Source organism: Drosophila persimilis, unplaced genomic scaffold, assembly GCF_003286085.1.
Source record: "Drosophila persimilis strain 14011-0111.01,24,50 unplaced genomic scaffold, DperRS2 tig00000622-arrow-arrow-pilon, whole genome shotgun sequence".
Lineage (NCBI taxonomy): Eukaryota > Metazoa > Arthropoda > Insecta > Diptera > Drosophilidae > Drosophila > Drosophila persimilis.
This window is the reverse complement of record NW_020825326.1, coordinates 2,191,447-2,211,127: the sequence shown is the minus strand read 5'-3', so window position 1 is coordinate 2,211,127 and position 19,681 is coordinate 2,191,447. Positions and strand designations below refer to the sequence as shown.

At 47.2% G+C, this 19,681-nt stretch overlaps 2 protein-coding genes across 6 annotated transcripts; both read left to right on the top strand.

The window, feature by feature from the left end:
* Window positions 1-235: 235 nt before the first annotated feature.
* LOC6602620 (integrator complex subunit 2) lies at window positions 236-4,069 on the top strand. The gene is made up of 3 exons (XM_002027611.2): window positions 236-1,244; window positions 1,306-2,945; window positions 3,009-4,069. Exons 1-3 carry the CDS (start codon window positions 345-347, stop codon window positions 3,865-3,867), a joined length of 3,399 nt encoding a protein of 1,132 aa, XP_002027647.1. The 5' UTR covers window positions 236-344; the 3' UTR covers window positions 3,868-4,069.
* A 493-nt stretch (window positions 4,070-4,562) lies between these two features.
* Window positions 4,563-15,339, top strand: LOC6602621 (rho GTPase-activating protein 190). 5 transcript variants are annotated; one of them, XM_026990845.1, is made up of 15 exons: window positions 4,563-4,663; window positions 6,738-8,030; window positions 8,098-8,816; window positions 8,904-9,486; window positions 9,557-9,735; window positions 9,833-10,075; window positions 10,171-10,239; window positions 12,224-12,268; window positions 12,568-13,071; window positions 13,362-13,595; window positions 13,830-13,882; window positions 13,945-14,338; window positions 14,413-14,544; window positions 14,608-14,758; window positions 14,836-15,339. In XM_026990845.1, the coding sequence occupies exons 2-15, from the start codon at window positions 6,748-6,750 to the stop codon at window positions 15,032-15,034; spliced, it is 4,788 nt and encodes a 1,595-aa protein (XP_026846646.1). In that variant the 5' UTR covers window positions 4,563-4,663; window positions 6,738-6,747; the 3' UTR covers window positions 15,035-15,339. The 5 variants fall into 5 exon arrangements, with proteins under 5 accessions (XP_026846646.1, XP_026846647.1, XP_026846645.1 ...); XM_026990846.1 differs by having other exon boundaries at window positions 12,221-12,268; window positions 13,362-13,586; XM_026990844.1 differs by having other exon boundaries at window positions 12,221-12,268.
* The last annotated feature ends 4,342 nt before the right edge of the window (window positions 15,340-19,681 follow it).

Genomic DNA, 19,681 nt, shown 5'->3' with positions numbered 1-19,681 from the left:
CCTGTTGTCCATACCTCTTTCTATAGACCATTCAAAATTACGCTCTTCCGTCACTTTTTTTTCGTTGCATGTATGAGCAAGAGAGCAGAAGACAGCCCCAGCGTAACCCTCAGAAATATACCGAAATATACCATTAAAAAAAAAAATCGATTAAAAAACAACTTGATTACGGACCGCTCTAGCCCTAGTATATAATATATCGTAAATGGTCACTCTGGTGCTCACGTTCCGTTTTGTGTGGATGAGGATTTACGGAACACAAGCACAAGGATTCCCTGGACGAACGGATAGCTTACAAAGATTTGTTTTTTTGAATCCCCAAGAGCGACGGCCGGTTATCCGAAATGCTGGCCCCGGCACCACTAACCAAGATCACGCGTATCGAGATCGATATCAACAAGTTAGGACACTGGGCCAAAGTGAAGAAGACGCCGGTTCAGGTATACGATGTGTCCGAGCGTGTGTTTACATCGATGCAGAACCTGGATATCACCTCGCTGGCCAGCTACCCAGAGGCCGAAATCCGTCCAGTGCTGCCATCGCTGGTGCGCATGAGTTTGCTCTCGCCGCTGGACAACACCACATCGTCGATGGAGTCTCGCAAACAGATCCTGGCCGTTCTCATTGGCATCGAGGTTGTGAACAGCATAGTCTCCTATCTGCAGGTCAACTATCACGAACTAGAGAATGAACTGAAAAAAGAGCTGCAGACTCGCCAGAAGACCCCCTACTTTGAGGGCCAGCAGCAGGAGTATGGTCTGCAGTCGGGCATCGCCCTGGGCTTTGAACGGGCCGATGTGGCGCGTAAAGTCCGCGTCGTGCTCTCCGAGATATTCAATCTGCAGCAGCAGGTCTCCGATCAGAAACCCGCCGCCCACTCGGAGATGCTCGACGACGGAATCTACCTCGAGGAGGTGGTGGACATCCTCTGCATTGCCCTGGCCGAGCTCCCCTCCCTGCTCAACATTCTCGAGCTGACGGATGCCCTGATTAGCGTGCCCAACGGGTATCGCATTATCACTGCGTTGGTGGCCAATTTTCCCGACTGCTATCGCGATGTTGTCTCTCACGTGATTGCCAACTACGACGAGGATGGCAGTGACGGCAAGCACAGGCTCTCCCTGCTGATGTCCCTCAGCGAAATGAACCCCACCCAAGCACTGGCCAATCGAACGCTGTGCGTGGAAATGATGAAGGGGCCCTCCTTCATGCTTAAGCTGGCGCTTAAGCATTCCGACGATCTGGTGAGTGGTCCCGCAACCAAAGTAATCAAGCTAATCAACGCTAATGGATTTTTCTGAGTAGATCCCCTTCCTCACGGGCTTGCTGCTGGGAAACGATCAGAACCTGCGCTGCTGGTTCGCGATCTACACACGCTCCAGTCAGAAGCGCAAGGGTGATGCCCTCAATCTGGTTCGTGTGGAGCTGCTCCAGAAGGTTGTAAAGACGACCACAAATGCGGCAGAGCTTAAGGACTTCAATCTGCAGGGCGTGGTGCTGATGCGGCTTTACTGCGCCCTGCGGGGCATCGGCGGACTGAAGTTCAATGACGACGAGATAAATGCGCTGTCGCAGCTGGTCACGAGCCGCCCCCAGCCGACGCCATCGGGTCTGAGGTTCGTGACACTGGGGCTGTGCATGCTGATAGCCTGCCCCTCGCTTGTATCGACTATTCCGCTGGAGATGAAGGCGATTGAGTGGCTGCAGTGGCTGACGCGTGAGGACGCCTTCTTCTGCAAGCGCTCTGGAACAAGCACCTCGCTGGGGGAGATGCTCCTCCTGCTGGCCATCCACTTTCACAGCAATCAGATAACAGCCATCAGCGAAATGGTCTGCTCCACACTGGGCATGCGCATACCCATCCGGCCGAACAGCACCAGCCGGATCAAGCAGCTTTTCACCCAGGAGCTATTTACCGAACAGGTGGTGGCTCTCAAGGCGGTGCGGGTGCCGGTGACGCCCAATCTGAGTGGGACCATACCCGGCTACCTGCCCGTACACTGCATCCACCAGCTGCTCAAGTCGCGCACTTTCCTCAAGCACAAGGTGACAATCAAGTCGTGGATCTTCAAGCAGATCTGCAGCGCGGTGCGGCCCATCCATCCCGTGATGCCCGCCCTGGTGGAGGTCTTTGTCAACACACTGATCATTCCGAATCCCACCGGCAAGGTCAACATTGATCACATCCACATGCCCTTCACCGAGGTGGAGATACTGCACGTGTTCCGCACCTCCCAGCTCACATTGTTCGGCGAGGACCTGCCGCAGATGACAGAAAGCGAGGAGCTGGCCAAGGTCGAGGTCAGTTGCCCCCTCACCGCCCAGCTGCTTATGATCTATTACCTGCTGCTGTACGAGGACACGCGCCTGATGAATCTCAGTGCCATCGGCGGCCGGAAGCAGAAGGAGTACGCGAACAACTTCATGGGAGGCCTTCCACTCAAGTATTTGCTGCAGAAGGCCCACAAGTATCACAGCGAATATCAGTTTCTGTTCCATCCGCTTCTGCGGCTGATCATCTCCAACTATCCGCACCTGAGTATGGTGGACGACTGGCTGGAGGAGCACAATCTGACGACCCTAGGCATCGAAGCCCTTGACTGTCCCTGTCCCGAACTGACGCCCGAGCAGCTGAGCCGCGCCCTCGAACACATCCAGACGAAGCCTCGGCTGGCCATACGCATATTCAAGCAGCTCTTGCAGCTGCCCGCCGAGTCACTGGCCCAGTACGGCCAGCAGCTGGTGAAGCACATGCCGGTGGTATTTCAGAAGTCGGTGCCACGCTACATCAAGGACCTGTTCCACGATCTCTGGCTACGCCTGAATGCGGTTCTGCCCACTACGCTGTGGGTCATGTCGCTGCGAGCCATCACCAATAGCGCGGACTCGATCAATCGCCGGACCTTTGCCAATGAAAGCCTGCTGGAGCCAATGGAAGTGCTAAGGTAATTGCCACTAAACATATAGCTTTTAGAGGAGTATCTTGATTATAGCATCTCTTTACACAGCTGTCCCAGGCATGTGTTCTGCTCGCCATATCTGCTGATGATCATGCTGCGCATTCTTAAGGGCAGCCTGGCCGCCTCCAAAACATATCTGAACGTGTACATGCAGCAGAAGCAGGTGCTGGACAAGAACGGGCTGGTACAGACAGACGCCGACCGAGAAGAGCTGAAGACGACGCTGATTGCCTCGCAGGAGAGTGCTGCGGTACACATACTGCTTGAAGTTTTGGAGTACATGTCAAACAATTCCAAGGATCGCCTGTCCCATCTGGAGCTGCGCGAGATCCAGGGCATCATTGGGACATATGTGCACCAGGCGTTCATATCAGAACCGTCGCTGGCAAAGCTGGTGCACTTCCAGACGTACCCCAAGTCGGTGATCCCGATGATGGTGGCTAGCGTGCCATCGATGCATATTTGCATCGACTTTGTGCACGAGTTCCTCAACGTCAACGAGATGGACAAGCAGATATTCACCATTGAGCTGACCTCCCACCTGGTCCTCAATTACTCGATACCCAAGAGTCTGGGCGTGTCCAAGTTCTGCCTGAATGTGATACAGACGACTCTGTCGCTGCTCACCGTCTCCTCCAAGTGCAAGTTCCTGCGCCACGTGCTGCCGGCCATGGTGCGGTTCGTCGAGACGTTCCCCATACTGGCCGACGACTGTGTCAACATTCTGATGAACACCGGCCGCAGCCTCCACTCGCAGTCGTCGCTGGGCGTGACCACGATGGAAATGCCTCTCACGGAGAGTGCAAAGCTCTGGTCGTACCGGGATGCCCAGATGCATATCGTACTGATAGAGGACGCTTTCAAAGCCCTGGTCTCCGCAGTGATGCAGAAGTCCGAGTTGTATTAGCCCAATACAGAAAACAGAATATAGAATACAGAGAATATGCTAGAATAATATAGAATCCATATCCATAGATGTACATAATTCCCGTTGTACCTTCCCCTGCCCCTGCACCCTTTTACCAATCTCCAAATTTGTTATAATGTGTAATAAAATTCATAAAATGACCAAAATAGCAAAATAAACATTTCCATGAAATTTAAGTTCAGCAACGCTGCAATAATTCTGTTCGGGACCAACATCCTTAGGAGAGATCGGAGTTCAAAGGCGACGATCGGGATTTAAATGCAGCGATACACATCTATGTATGTACATATGTACGTATCTGCATAATAATCATACGAAAATAGTTTCTTATCTGAAACTATGACATTCTGCAGCGAAAAGTATAGAGGAAACTGTCGATATGTACATGAGTGGTTGGGTTCCGTTGGGTTACACTCTACATATATGTATTAAGAGAGCCGCCATGAAAATTACTTTATTCGTAACAGATTTCAAGACTCTCATTATAAACATATAATAAAATATCATAGCGCCAGCGTAGCTAATGCAGGGATGCTTAGTCCCCGATATGTTCCACGCTATCTCTGGCTTATAAGTGGAGTCATCGCTATCGTCAGCACTGGCCTGGCCATCGACCATCGATAGCAACAGCGATGCAGCCCTAATGCCCAAGACCAAGTCGAACGCTGGGTGCATTTTTGTTGTTATTAAAGCTCAGCTCGGATGTGGAATAACTTTTATTAGTATATTTAAACCGTTTAATTAAACGTATTGGAGCTGTGAAAGTGCAACAATTGTGAGTTAATGTTGAACAAAAAGCGAGACAAACTACAACTTTTCACTTGCGTTGGGAGAAGTTTTTTCCTCAGTTTTGTGTGTGTTTTACGATGCTGATTCGTAATTGTCTTCTTGTATACGTCGTGTACGCTCTTGCTCGCTCGCTCGCTCTTGGTCTTTGCTCTCCCAACGGCATCTCTATGGCCCGTACCCGTGTATGAGTGCTCTCGTGCGTGTGTGTTGTCTTGTGTTTGTGCCTGTACAAGCTGGTTGGAAAATAATTAAAGCAAATACAACTCCAATTTTTTGTTAGAATTTGGTTAATGCCATCATTAGAAACAAACGCAAAGAATACAACAAAAGAAAGTAGCTTGTCTGATTATTCGCCCCGTGGCCTTGCTTCGCCTTTGTGCGCAACTGCAGGTAATTGTCGCAACTCGTGTGTGAGAGAGAGTGACTCTGATAGAGCGAGGGAGAGGAGTAGAGATGAGAGTGGAGGTAGAAGTGGGAGAGAGACGGTGATGGAAAGACGGATGCGGCAACAGTGTTTTCTGCATCAAATCCGAATTTCGGCTGGAAACAGTTCAATGAAGTTACACCAAAATTGTTTGTACTCTATCTCTCTCTCTCTTTCTCTCTGTGCCCACCCCCCTAAGCTCTGTCACTGCCCCACCCGTTGCATATTCCACTGCACTTTCAGCCAGAACTACTATCGACTCCCTACCCCCGCCCTTGCCCCTGCCCCAATGGGCTGGTAAAGTGAATTGAGAAGCAAGAACAACAATAACCATAGACTGGGGTTCTGCTCGCTTCTGCTTTGTCGTTGTTATCGTAGGCCCTGCAGTTGTTCTTGTTGTTTTTGTTGTTGTTGTTGCTGTCGGGCAGCCCGGGAATGTAGATTGTACAGGAAATCTGTTGCTGGAACACTTCCATCTCTATGGGGGCCTGCAGCAGACAAGCAGCACCATCACCGCTGCCAGTCCAGTGTCTGTGTCTCCAATTTCGATTCTGCGTGCTGCACTTGCAGTTGGAGCACAACACAACACACACACATTTGCATACCCATACCCTCACACACACATACACGTGGAGGAGGTTTCGCTTGCAATAATTTGTAATGCCGGAAAAGCTCAATTAATGTTTAGAGTAGTACGAGTAGAGTAGTAGTAGGGGGGTAGTAGCTGGTGCTTATGTTTATTTGCATTGGGCTCTTGGCTTTACTTTCGCCCTCATTGCGCCCCCTCTTTTCGGCCCCTTCAATGTTTATTGAAGAGTGGTACACACCCACACGACTGCAGCCGCAGCAACAATTCGTATTTTTCGCCTTCATTCAGTAGCTGTTGTGGAGAGCTGGAGAGCGCGACCAGCAGGAAGGATAGAACAGGATAACAACAGCAACATCTGAAAATTAGGAGTGAGAGAAATGCACTAGCAACAACAACAACAAATCCACCCACATTGAGTGGATGCGGCTCAGCTCTCTCTCTCAGTTATCGGAGGCAGGCTCGTTTGCTCTCTGGCACTCTGGCTCTCTGGCTCTCTCACTCTCTCTTTTGCTGTCTTGCGCTGTTTGTAGCAGTCAGCAGGCAGGCAGCAGACAGCAGCAGCAGCAGCCAGCAGAAGCAGCCGCCGCACCGCAGTCAAGCCAGGAAAAAGGATTTGTGCTGCAGACAGATTTTCCCATAGAAAAATGTTGTGAAATCCAGGTACTGGCACGGTAATGGAGCATGGTCTAGGGCAAAAAAAAGATGCGGGGATTGCCAGCAAATGTGAAATCAAGCGGAAATCATCTGCAGTTTGAAATCAATTTGGGCACATTTTCCGCTTTGCACTGGCAAAGACAACAAAAATGAAAAAGAAAAAATAAAGTCCGTTTTTCTTTTGTCACCGCAGAAGCCGCCAGGCTCTCTCTCTCTATGTATCTCTGTGCAGCAGAAATGTGTGTCGGGCGGGGGGTCCATCCGTGGATGTATCCGTAGCTGCGTAGTCAATCGTATCTTGTGGGTGAAACAAAAGTCTAGCGAAAATTGAAAATTTCAAAAATGAGAGGAGAATCCTCGACCAATATGCTGACTGCTCTCCTCTTTTTGCAGGTGCTTCAAGATGCGTCAGTTCAACATCTCGGTCATTGGACTATCCGGTACCGAAAAGGATCGCGGCCAGGTGGGTGTGGGCAAGTCATGCCTGTGCAACAGATTCATGCGGCCGATGGCCGACGACTACTTCATCGATCACATATCAGTGCTCAGCCAGAGCGACTTCAGCGGCAGGATCGTGAACAACGACCACTTCCTGTACTGGGGCGAGGTGCGCAAGACCACGGACGAGGGCGTCGAGTACAACTTCAATATCATCGAGCAGACCGAGTTCATGGATGACTCCACATTCCAGGCCTTCAAGGTGGGAAAAATGGATCCCTATTCGAAGCGCTGCACCGCCACCAAGGTCTTCTCGGCGGAGAAGCTCATGTACATATGCAAGAATCAGCTGGGCATCGAGAAGGAGTACGAGCAGAAGGTGATGCCCGATGGGCGGCTGAGCATCGACGGCTTCGTCGTGGTGTTTGACGTCAGTCCCGTGCCAAACCGCAGCGTGGAGAAGCAGGTGGAGTTCGTTCAGAATGTGATCGCCACCATTGTGAAGAACAAGAAGCCGCTTGTCCTGGTGACCACAAAGAACGACGACGCGTACGAGCTGTACGTGCGCGAGGCGGAGAAGATCAGCCAGCGGAAGGATTACAAGAGCACGGTGCAGTTGATCGAGACATCAGCCCACGAGAGCATCAACATCGATTTGGCCTTCCTCATGCTCGCCCAGATGATCGACAAGGTGAAGAATCGGGTGAAGATCATATCATACCAGGAGTCGGCCAAGTCACGCAAGGAGCTGCTGGACACCAGATCGGAGGCCGTCACACGGCTGATACGCAACCAGATCACTGACTACCACATCCTCTGGTCGCAGGGCTCAAAGATGCTCTCCCAGTACCGCGAGTGGAACGAGTTCTTGAACATATTCGGACACGAGGCCGGCCAGAAGCTCTTCCGCCGCCATATGAAGAAGCTGCGCGATGACCACCTCAACAAAAAGCTCCACCAGTATCTCGACAAGTTCGCCTTGGCCCTCGAGTACATGCTGCCGGACACCGGGGCCCTGAACATCAGCGATGACGATGCCTGGGAGTGTGCCCGGAACTATCTGCAGAACCACATCGAGTTTGAGCAGTACTTCTTTGAGTGCCCGCAGGCCTCCTGGACCGAGTTGGTCGACATGGACGAGGCCGAGGACGAGGCGCGCATCCCCTTCGATGTGCTGGAGACCTCCGAGGCAGAGACAGTATTCCGCAATTATCTGAATTCCGTGCAGCAGGACAAGAAGAAGATCGGGTAAGTCTACCGAAGCAGAAATCCTGACGGTGCCGATACTCATCCTTCTCTTCCTGTCAATCCTCAGATGGAAGCAGCAGTTCAAGATGCTACTGGAGGAGTCCGGCTTTGTCACGCCCGGCAAACAACTATCGGAGGTGCGCGTCCTGTTCATGGGTCGTGAGTGCTTCGAGGCCCTCTCCGAGCACGACTGCCAGCAGATCTACGACATCCATCAGGACGAGATCATCGAGAAAAGCAAACAGAACTTTGTCGAACTGCTCCTGGAGCACGCTCAGTACTTTCTGCAGTTCAAAAACGTGGACATTATTACGCAGGAGGATGTGCGTCAGATCACGGATGTCATCCAGGAAGACTCGCGCTACAAGATGCTCGACCGCTTGGACCAGGAGCGGCGTGTCATGCTCGTCCAGCATCTGCGCTTCATCCACTGCCCCATTCGTGACCATTGCCCCTTTTTCAACAACTGTGTGGACAGCCTGATTGAGGAGGTTCTCTCCGACAAGTCGACCACAAGCAACCACAAGACTCCGGGGGGAGTCGGTGTAGGAGTTGGCGGTGGCGGTGGCGGCGGTGGCTGGAAGACGACTGGCAACGGCACCGATCGCACGCTCAATCTGCTGATCGTTGGATCGGAGCACCTGGCCAGCGATCTGCTCAACGACATCCGCATCTGCACGGGCAGCAAGGGCGAGTATATCTACGAGAATCAGACGTACTATCTAAACTATCGCATAGCCAACGGGGACATGGAGGCTTTCAAGGCCATCGATGTGTATTCGAGTGGTGAGTGGACAGGCCAGATCCTGCAGCTCCTTCTCCTCATTTCACTTCTCTCATGGGAGACCCTCCACTCCACTCTCTTTTTTGTAGGCCTCATCTGTGTGTACTCCAATCAGCAGTCGTTTGAAACGCTCAAGGACAACTTGGAACGGACGCTGCTCTGTAATTTGGAGCTGGAGGATAAGTTCGAGAATCTTCCCATTGTGTTGGTGTACCAGCCGCAAGACCTCAAGGAGAACGAGGTCGAGTATCTGCGCAGCGAGGGCATGCGTCTGTCGGAGATGCTGCACTGCGACTTCATCGACCACACGCAGAACCATCAGAAGTATGTCTACGATATTCTGAACATTGTCATCCTGTCGCTGAAGCTGACCGAGATGAAGAGCTACGATCCGTATCCCTCCAACCACACCGATCTCCGTATCCTGTGCTGCATCTTCTGCGGCGATCAGTACGATATCGAGAACATTGTCCAGCCACTGGTCGCCGAATCGACGCTTGTGAAGGCCAGCGAGCACTCGATCATTGTCGATGTGTTCATTGGGGATGCCAAGCGGCGGGTCGAGTTCATACTCTCCTCCTACCATGGCACCAATCAATATCGGGATGAGCTCATCCACGGCTACATCTACTTTTACTCGGCGAAGCGTCGCTCATCCCTGGCCAACCTCAGGTAAAGGAAATAAGCGGATAGGGATCTTTGCAAGCGCTCCCTCTTACTAATTTATGGGTTACGTTGACAGCATTTTGGCCGCCCAGAATGCCAACATTCCGTTGCAGATCATTGCGGTGACGGAGAGCGGAGGAGTCAATGCGTTCTTCAACAGCGATATCTGTCAGTTTCTCATTACCGAAGGAAATGCCCTGGCCGATCGTTTCAAGGGGAGCTTCATGACATTCTCAGCGGATCAGTATGTTAAATGTAAGTGCATCCCCAATCCGCCAGTCCCTGCCAATCCATAAACGGTCGGATCAATCCTTGATCAAGTCGAATGCTGAATGTTGATCTGTTTTTGCAGTTGCATTCTATAATCCATTCCTGAAGACCTCCTGGGACAACAAGTACGAGGTGGAGAATCTGCATGTGGAGGAGTCAATTACTTTAGATTCGGGGGAGGGCACGCTGGAGAGCTCGGTGAACCAGATGCCGCGCCCACCTCCCCGCCACGAGAGCTATATGCTGTCGAACACATTGGGCACCGATGGTTCCGGCAGCGAGAATTACGAAATGCTTCCTACCCGATCTCTCAACTCATTAAATGGTAAGACAGAGGGCCAGAGAAGGAAGAGACAACGCGCCAAACATAACAGATGCCTCCTTCATGTATTGTTTTGTTTTATATCGCATGTTCCGCAGAAGAAAGAGATATATCATTAGATGAAATCTACGACGAAAACAACGAAAAGCCCAAGCACCTGCACCAAAGTAAGTTCCATGCTGGCGGTCACTGAAAACCAAACCAAACCAAACCAAACCATCCACCCACCCAAAAGAATAAAATACTCTGACCAAGCGAAACCCAAAACCAAACCTCAAGCAAAAACCAATCCAAAAACCTCAAACCAAGCAAACACCGATTCAGAATATTCGTGCGCCATAAAACACCAATTCAAAATACAATATACAAATATAATAATAATAATAATAATAATAACTAGCATTCGTACCAACCCGCCTCTACCTACCTACCTACCTACCTACATACATACATATATATATATATATATGTATATATAAATCATATATATATATATCATATACATATGTATAGATCATATATATTATATATTCATTCATTCATTCATTCATTCCATTGCCATTTCCATTGCCATTGCCATTTCTCATTCTCGCCAAAAATACATAAGTGCGCCATATACTCCATATATACTATATATACAATATATACTATAATCTATAATGATTAATGATGATAATTATGAATTAATTAATTAACGATTAATCTTAACCAACTTTTTATCGATTTATCTCTGTGTGTGTGTCATTGTTGTTGTCATTTTTTTGCCCATTGCAAATCGAAATTATTTGCTCAAACGAAACGAAACAAAACAAAACAAAAAATACTCGAATCAAACAAAAAAAAAAAAAAAACAAACGAAAACTATATAAGGATTCCAGATATTCCCTCCTCCAACAACTCCTCCAGAGCCAGCCCCTCCAGATCATCAGCTCATTACATGCACATATAAGAGTCAATTCGTTTCGGCTTCAGAATCAAGTTTGGAAGAAATAACATGTAATCTAACTATTTGAATATATTTCACCCTATTTATTCCTATTCCACCTATAGTTTTTTTTTCTCTCTATCTCTCTCTCTCTCTCTCCCTCCCTCTCTCTTGCTCTGTGTCTCTCTCTCTCTCTATGTTTTCTATCCTTTAGACTTTTTTTGTTATTGATCTTGTCTTCACTCAATAAAAACACCAACAAAATGTCACCAACTCCCAGTATTCCGCTCCACATCCAGCCCCACATCCTCAGTGGAGATTCCCCTGATGCCCCAAGAAAGATCTGGATAGCCATACCCCTTGCGGATGAAGATCTTTCATATAGCATCGATTTTTGGACAAAAGATAAGCTTCGTCGCCTTTGAGCGCGACACGCGAAGCCGTGTAGGAATGATTCCCTACAAAATCTCACTATGTTTTACATTTTACACTGTAGAAAGTGCAACCGATCCTTTATCGATCTAGTATTTTTCTCAGAAGATAAAGAAGTAATAATTTTAATAAATGAGAAACCAAAAATTATGGTTTAGCAGGATGCTCTTATGTGAAGAGTTGTTTCGAACCATTTTTGAACTCGATGGAATCCAGTGTTAGCTTTGGCCAAAAAACACCGCAAGGGCCAGGTGGAAAATCTCCATTCTTCCTTCCTTACTTCCTTCCTTGTCCTTTAGCAATCAATGCTCTCCCTAGAGTTTCCCATTTCCTCTTATTAGCTATTGTTTATTTGGGTTGTTTGGGTTATTTCTTTCTGTTTCGGTTGTTGCTTTTCTGTTGATCCTTGATTTTTTTGGGCCGCGGGCTGTCTGATATATACATCTATATCTATGTACATACTATATAAACCATGTATCTATAATCCCACAAACCCCGACACCATTCCACTCCACTCCACCCCACCCCAGCCGACCCCCAAACATCGATCGGAATCGAATATTGTACAAAAGTTTTTCGTTAGTTTGCTGTTCTCGTTCTTGTTAAACTTTTGCTTTGCCCTCTCTTTGCTCTCCCCCTCTCTCTCTCCCTCTGTTTTTGTGGAAGCTTCTTCATCCATCTGCAGCGCTGTGTCAAACCGAGACTGATCTGGTTTCTCCCTTCTGGTTCTCGTTTCTCTTTCTCCCATAAACTTATGCACACACACACACACACACACACACACACATAAGCAGCGGACGTCAGCGGGTCTAAGGATTCATTGGCCACCCACGATGCAGGTTAATCTCTTAATGCTCCTCCACTCCTCTCCAGAATGCATCAGCATGCACCTCCCATAGATTTACCCCAGCTAGCTGCCTGAATCCCCTCGCCCCCCACTCCTGCTCCTGCACCTGCACGCAGTTTGCTCCGCTAGACTCCCTCCCATCACCACCACCACCACCACCATACCCCTCAAATTTAGCTGTAGATGGACTGCTCCTCCCTCTGATGAGGAACGATGAAGCGGGGAAGAGCCGAACGAACCCCTCTCTCTTAGGCCTGCCTAATCCGATCTCCCACTCTCTTTCCAAATCAGAATGGCTGGAGGACAAGAGCGATGGGCGACGCAACATGAACAAGAACTCGATTTGGAACAACTTCAGTGGCTCCACACACGCCTACACCACGGGCCGGCGGCACATTGACTCCAATCTGAACAAGATCCGTCCGAAGGGTCCCAGCCAAACGCTGAAGGTAGGCGAGGCGCCTAGTCGCAACTGCCCGGCTATGAGCTCCTCCACCTTCACATTGCCCACACAGCCGCCGGGCAAGCTGAACATGAAGAACTTCCAGCTGGTTAGCGAGGCAGTGGCCAAGATGAACTTCACGGGCTCCGGCTCCGGGTCGGGCTCTGGCTCCGGCTCTGGGTCGGGCACTGGCCTGGGCCTGTGCACCGGCAGTGGAAGCATGGCCGACTCGTATCTGGGCGACTGCGAGCCTGTGGGAAAGGATGGCAAGCGGTATGATCACGCCCAATTGGATGGAGAGGACGAGGACTCCGAGGAACTGGCCGAGTACGAGCAGATATATGAAAACGAAGGTAGGATCGATAGGATCGGGAGGATTTGGACCTCACCTCAAGCACGGGATCTCAATCATCTACCCAAAAAAACTCGAATCTCAGCTCACCCTCAAATCACTCGCTACCGCTACCACTACCACTACCGCACCCGATCCCGCACCCGCACCCGCACCCGCGATCCCTCCACACTCTGTTCACTGTTTACTCTCCCCCAGGCAGGGCATCCTTGCATATCCTTGAAACCCAACTCAACATTCCCGGCTGACCACAGAATCATTTTCTCTGCTTATTATCCCTACCATCCACAGACTGCACCGAGTCGGACAGCTGCGCCAGCTCCACAGAGCGACGGGTGCGCCAGCAGAATGCCTATTTCAAGGCCAGCAGCAAGGCAAGCAAGGCCAGTGCCAAGAAGCAGAAGAAGAAGAAGGTGGCCATACCCGTGCAGACACCGAGAGTGCCGCCCTTTGGCTCGTATGTGAGTCCGCCGGAGATTCCGCTGCACTATCAGCGCATGGCCATCGTCGGGGCAGGTGAGAAAAGTATGTGTCGTGTTTGTGTCGCTTGTGGTGTTTCGTGTGGCACCAAATCCTCCTCCTATACTTTGATCCTGCTCCTACTCTTGCTCCTTACATACTTCCTTCGCTTGGGTTTGTAATTGGATATCTGCTGTTTCTGTTTCTCTCTGCCCTCTACCCACTCTTCGACTCACGCCTTCACTGAGTCATGCCCCCACTCATCATGTCTTGCTTCCCCTCACCCTCTTCCATCCACAGAGAAAACAGAGGCTGGTGTTCCGGAATTCATGAAGAGCGACAAATCCCCAGAGGTAAGCTCAAGTCCATAACATCGATCAGAGATCTTTATCTGACTCTTTTGCATTGCGTTTAGTATTCCATGGTGCCAGAACTGACGGCAGCTGGGATCTTTGGCGCTGAGAATCTGCCCGAGTACAACATGAATGCCAAATGCCTGAAGGACTTTGAGAAGCTCGAGAAGAGGCGCATCAAGGAGGAGGCGGCACGCCTGCGTAAGCTGCAGGAGAAGGAGAAGGAGCAGGAGAAGAAGCTCAAACGGAAGCTCAAGCAGAATGCCAAGGGACTGGCCGAGTCCGTGGAGGCGCAGTTCGGGAAGCTAATGATCAGCTCCGAACAGGGCGAGATACCCATTTTCCTCAACAAGTGCGTGGAGTTTATCGAGAAGGAGGGACTCGACTCGGAGGGCATCTATCGGGTGCCGGGCAGCCGGGCGCATGTGGATATGCTCTTCCAGCGTTTCGAAGAGGGTAAGAGGAGGAGTATCCAAACCTTCGTCAGTGATGTATTTATTGTTTTTTTAATTTTTTTCATGCCAATTCAGATGTCAACACCGTCATCGATGTTCTGGACATACCCGTCAATGCCGTTGCTACGGCGCTGAAGGACTTCTTCTCGAAACGCCTGCCGCCTTTGTTTAGTAAGGACATCATCAAGGAGCTGGAAGAGATTGCTGGTGAGCATAGGACATATGACCCAATCTTTTCCCAATCTCACGCGCCTTTTCGCCTCGTTTCAGGCTCTCGTGGAGTGGGAGTGGGCTCCTCCAAGTTGAACGTGGAGGTGAAAACGGATCGTAGCTGCCGCTTGATAGCTTTAAAATCGCTGCTCCAGAAGCTGCCCCCCATCAATTTTGCCATACTCAAATACATATTCCAGCACTTTGTGCAGTAAGTGATGGCAACCATTGGCTTCGCCTACAGGCAGATGCCTCATTCATCAGTTGTTAATCTCTCAATCCTTGCAGCGTCTCCGACAACTCCAAGCTAAACAGCATGGACAGCAAGAACCTGGCCATCTGCTGGTGGCCCACCTTGATACCCATCGACTTCACCGACATGGGCCACTTCGAGCAGCTGCGGCCCTACCTCGAGGACATTGTACAGACGATGATCGACCAGTTCCCCTATTTATTCTGCGGCAAGGATGCGTTCGTAATGGTCTAGACATTGGACCCACAACAACAACAGATCATAGATAGACTCAATGTTCGCGTGCGTGTTGTGTGCGGTGTGTGTGCGGTGTGTGTGTGTGTGTGTGAGGAGTGTGCCATGTGTGTGTAAGTGTGTGAAACATGGATAGATGTGAAAGAGATAGAGCCATAGCTTGGAAGGATAGGAAAGGAAGAAAGAAATAGAAGGCAGCCCATCGATCGATCGATTCATTTTGTGGAGTAGTAGGAGTCTAAGAGCAGGCGCGTAATGATGAATACTATATATATACATACTTCATATATACGATGATGATATTATCTGTGTTTTTTTTTTTTTATATCTATGTGTGCGAGTGTATCTGTGTTTGCATCTGTAGCTGTATCTGCATGTGTAAAGTATTTGGGGAACGTGGGGAGAATAAGCGAACACTTGGCTAAGTAGGGTATATGTATATTTATTTTTTATATACTTGCATATATGTATACACACATACATATATGTCTATATGTCTACATTTATGTATGTGTATGTATATATATATATATATATATATAAATGTGCTATATATATGTATATGCATGTAACTTCTATATTTTATGTACATCAGCATACATATACAACGTGTGTATTTGTGTACACACAAATATATATATGTATATTATATATATATATTTTGTATATCCAATGGCTTTGTTGTGTTTCCGTGATATATGTAAGCGCGCGTCAAGTGTTTTCTCTGTGTGTCCATTGTCGTTGAATCCATTGAGTGAGAGACACCCTCATCCACCCTCCTTCCAGAGATCTAGTGGGACTGTGGCAGGGGGCTACAGCGCCAACGACAACGCACAACTAATATAAAATAAAATACAATTTAAAACAAAAAACAGAGATCAAGTAATGAAGAAACAAACAAACAAAAAAAAACGAAAAACTGCGGGAAAAGGATTAATACAATTTACTGTATATCTTTGTGTATGCTATAACTGTAACTGTAACTGTAATTGTGTCTCGTAACTCTTACTGTAACTATAACTGTAGCTTAAATTGTATGTTCAAATGACCCAGATCAAGATCGAGTCAACACCAATTTCCACAGTACGTGCATACACAGAACATTTAATGATAACGCTAGATATCTAGATATGTCTACAATTAAAGCTATATATCTACTATATCCATATGTATTGTGCGTATGTATTATATTTATACATAATATTATAAGTGGGAGAAGTAAGAATGTTGACGAAAAGCAAAGCCAGAGGATCTATGGATCTGAATCCCGCCATTCAGATCAGGCTCAGAAGCAGATGGCGAAGATCCGGACAAAATCTAATATACGAGCTAAACTAAATGTGCATCTCAGTGTGTGTGTGTGCGTGTGCGTGTTCGTGTGTCTGCGCGTATGTATGTGTTCCACTATGCATGTATGTGTTATCCAATTAGACGTAACCCTAGATATATGTATACCCATATATGTATATGATAATGCCGATTCTGATAATTACCGCGTAAAGCTAATGAAATCTCCAACAACTGGAAGCCTCCCCCGTCCCCACCCTCAAAACAAGGAAAAACCCACAAAACAAAAACAAAAATCTGTAACACACACTCCAATCTCTCCACTCTACTACACTGATTGTCTAAACGATATTCGCATTAGCCGGGCATTTAACCCTACATACATACATATATACATACATACATACATATATGTAATACATACTCCATACTCTCTCTATATCTCTCTCTCTCTCTCTCGGCTAAGTAATTGTGTGTGGGTGTGTGTGTGTAATGTTCCAAAATTAGCGAAACAACAAATTATACAACAATGCATACATATATTTTAACTATCGATGCGCTGCACGAGGGGCAGGAGGAGTGCAAGCATCACGATGGATGGGGCGAAGAAAACAAAAATTGTAGACAACATAAGCCTAAGTGTTATTTCTTGTAATTGAGCATTAATTTTTTTATATAAAACGAAAAACTTAAATATGTAATTATATATACGTGTGTATTGTATCTTGTGTCTGAACGGACCTCAAACTTAAACAAAAAACAAAACAAAACAAAAAAACGAGAGAGAAGAAGCGGAAACAAAGCAAAGGAAAAGGCTCAAAAAATGGAAGAAATGGAAAACGAGATGAAATCTGTTGCCAAAAACAGAGAGAGGAGGAGAAGAGACGTCAGAGGATGAAGAGGAATAAACAATTAACCATTATATAGTATAATTTGTATAGATGTGTGTCTATTGCATTATTTGTACACGTACATATATATACCGTCTATGTATTAACGTATATATGTGTATGCATTTATTTATATACGCTAAAAAAAAAAACGAAACAAAACAAAAAACCAAGCAAAAATATGTCTTAAAACCAAAACTAAAAAAAAACGTAAAACAAAAGAAACAAAAAAAAATTGTAATTGACGTGATGTGTAATGATATTTTTAAAAGCAAATTTTATGCCACGCCCATGCTAAGCAAAACCACACGATACTCCTCTCCACTATCCTCTGTCATTACCCGTTCCCGTCCGCGTCCGCTCCCCCCGCATAAACCATAAACCAGCCACATGCCATGTTCCACAGACGTCGATCACTTCCCAAATCCACCACACACAACACAACTCGTCTCCCGGGCCCTCCCCACCTGGGAATCCCAGCTGATGAGTTAGGTAGCACACATATCCACTATATCCGTACATATATATGCTTGTGCTACCACTGATCCTGGGGCCCTGCAGAGGTGAAAGATCCACAATAGCATGAGAGGAGAAAAAAGGAAAGAAAAATCATAAAATGAAATCAAACGAAACGAAATATGAATAAATTTGTGGGCATTTTCCAAATATTTGTGAAGCATTCGGAGTAAGAGTTTTTATTTAAGGGATTTTGCGATCTTAATATTTAAGATGAGGGCACTGGGCGCTGCCTTGGCAGCTGCAGTCGCATCTCTTCTGAATGGACACATAATTAGATCATACAAAATATGCATTGGGACTCACACTACGAAAAAGGTTCAAAAGGAAAAAAGATGACGTCGGGGTCACCAAAATGTTGGGCGCTGCCATCTCTGACGGCGGCAACTCTGACTCCACATTTACGAGAAAGATTTCTCCGCTGTTAGATTTTATTTTATGGTTTCATTGTTCGATCTTTTAGTGTAAAAAGTTAGAGAGCGTAGTGGTAAACTACGTGTAGTGTGTAAAACTGCAAACTTTCGACCTTAATACAGACGGCGTCGTTAACTTTGATCGGGGGCTGTGGTGTGGGCCACAGAGTTAAGTACTCCTCAGGCCAACGCTTCCTATGCTGCTGGCGGATCCCACCCGTACAACCTGTGCTTTTCTACACAACCGAATGCATTCGGTTCGTTAGACATCAAAATGGTGTACTTTTCGACTCCCATGCATATTTTCTGTATATATGTACTATGTGCATATATACGTGTTCTATAATCCAGAATATACAATTACAGCTGTGATATCACTGTCGCAGTCAAAGCGGGATTATTCACAAGTCAAATTATTGAATATTCTAATTCTGGATTTCATAAATTAACTGGTGTACTCCATTTGCACTTGCATTTTGCCGATCTAATGATCCATCCAGTGGGGATCCAAAGACTGAAGCCCAAACTTTGAAACGTTTGGAGAGATTCATGGGCCATAGCCATGCCATCATCAGACGTTTCGGATCTGCTAGAGTACCACAATCTAGTTCTAATGTTCTAATATCATATGATATATTGACAGAGCATTGTACGAGGGCTGCTGTTTAATTTGCTGGCCTACTTAGGCACAATGGTCATTTGCACAAACAAGTTTGATATTTTCTGGGATAACCTTACATACATATAACTTTTTCTTCTACGGTCGCGCTGATGATTTTCGACCATATTTGATGGGGATTCATAAGTCAAGAATGCTTAGATCAGCTTAGTTTAAATTTAATTGAAGAACTTATGAACTGCTAATGTGAAAACCTGGTAAAACGAATTCAATTGTAAACGTCCCTCGTTGCAGGACGAATTCCGCTAAATTCGTCCATCAGTGGTTGTACGAGAAATATTTTGGCAAGATTGTTATGTCACCGTACCGTAAGATTGAGGCATCCTTAGACATTAAAATTACGTCCATCATCCCACACAATTACCAAAACGGTCAAAAAGAGGCTCGTGTCGATTGGTCTAAGAAAATTATCATATATGACGATCGTGACGCTTCAAAAGCTGTATATGACATCTACGAATCATGAATATGTGAATTTAAGAAAAAAATTAAAGCGAACCAAATGCCACAACAGTTTTCGTAACGAAAAACCGTTTTTTGTCCGGTAGTTCTTGGAGAATTAAGGAAAGGGAACCTCCAAATACGGACTGAACTTTACTACCACATTCCAAAATATCGAATCGAGGCGGCCTCCTATCTTTTGGGACCCTTTTGTGTCCAGCTATAAAAAAAAGTAAACTTTTTTATAGGCTCTGCACACTGAGCCCATCCCGGGGGAATGGTGGGATTTTTTGACAGATGTGAAACTCCGATTCACACTGCCACCATCCGTCAAAAACAGCTGATGCCAATAACAAGTTCATTAAATTTGCGCGGAAGATTTATTAATTCTTGGTTCTTATAATGAATGATGAAGATATAG

Bases quoted from the DNA above. Each gene is read 5' to 3' on its own strand.
- LOC6602620 (XM_002027611.2), top strand. From the start codon at position 345: ATGCTGGCCCCGGCACCACTAACCAAGATCACGCGTATCGAGATCGAT. The intron at 1,245-1,305 runs GTGAGTGGTCCC...TTTTCTGAGTAG, and splicing joins TTAAGCATTCCGACGATCTG to ATCCCCTTCCTCACGGGCTT. The intron at 2,946-3,008 runs GTAATTGCCACT...CTCTTTACACAG, and splicing joins GAGCCAATGGAAGTGCTAAG to CTGTCCCAGGCATGTGTTCT.
- LOC6602621 (XM_026990844.1), top strand. From the start codon at position 6,748: ATGCGTCAGTTCAACATCTCGGTCATTGGACTATCCGGTACCGAAAAG. The intron at 9,487-9,556 runs GTAAAGGAAATA...TTACGTTGACAG, and splicing joins TCATCCCTGGCCAACCTCAG to CATTTTGGCCGCCCAGAATG. The intron at 13,883-13,944 runs GTAAGCTCAAGT...CATTGCGTTTAG, and splicing joins AGAGCGACAAATCCCCAGAG to TATTCCATGGTGCCAGAACT.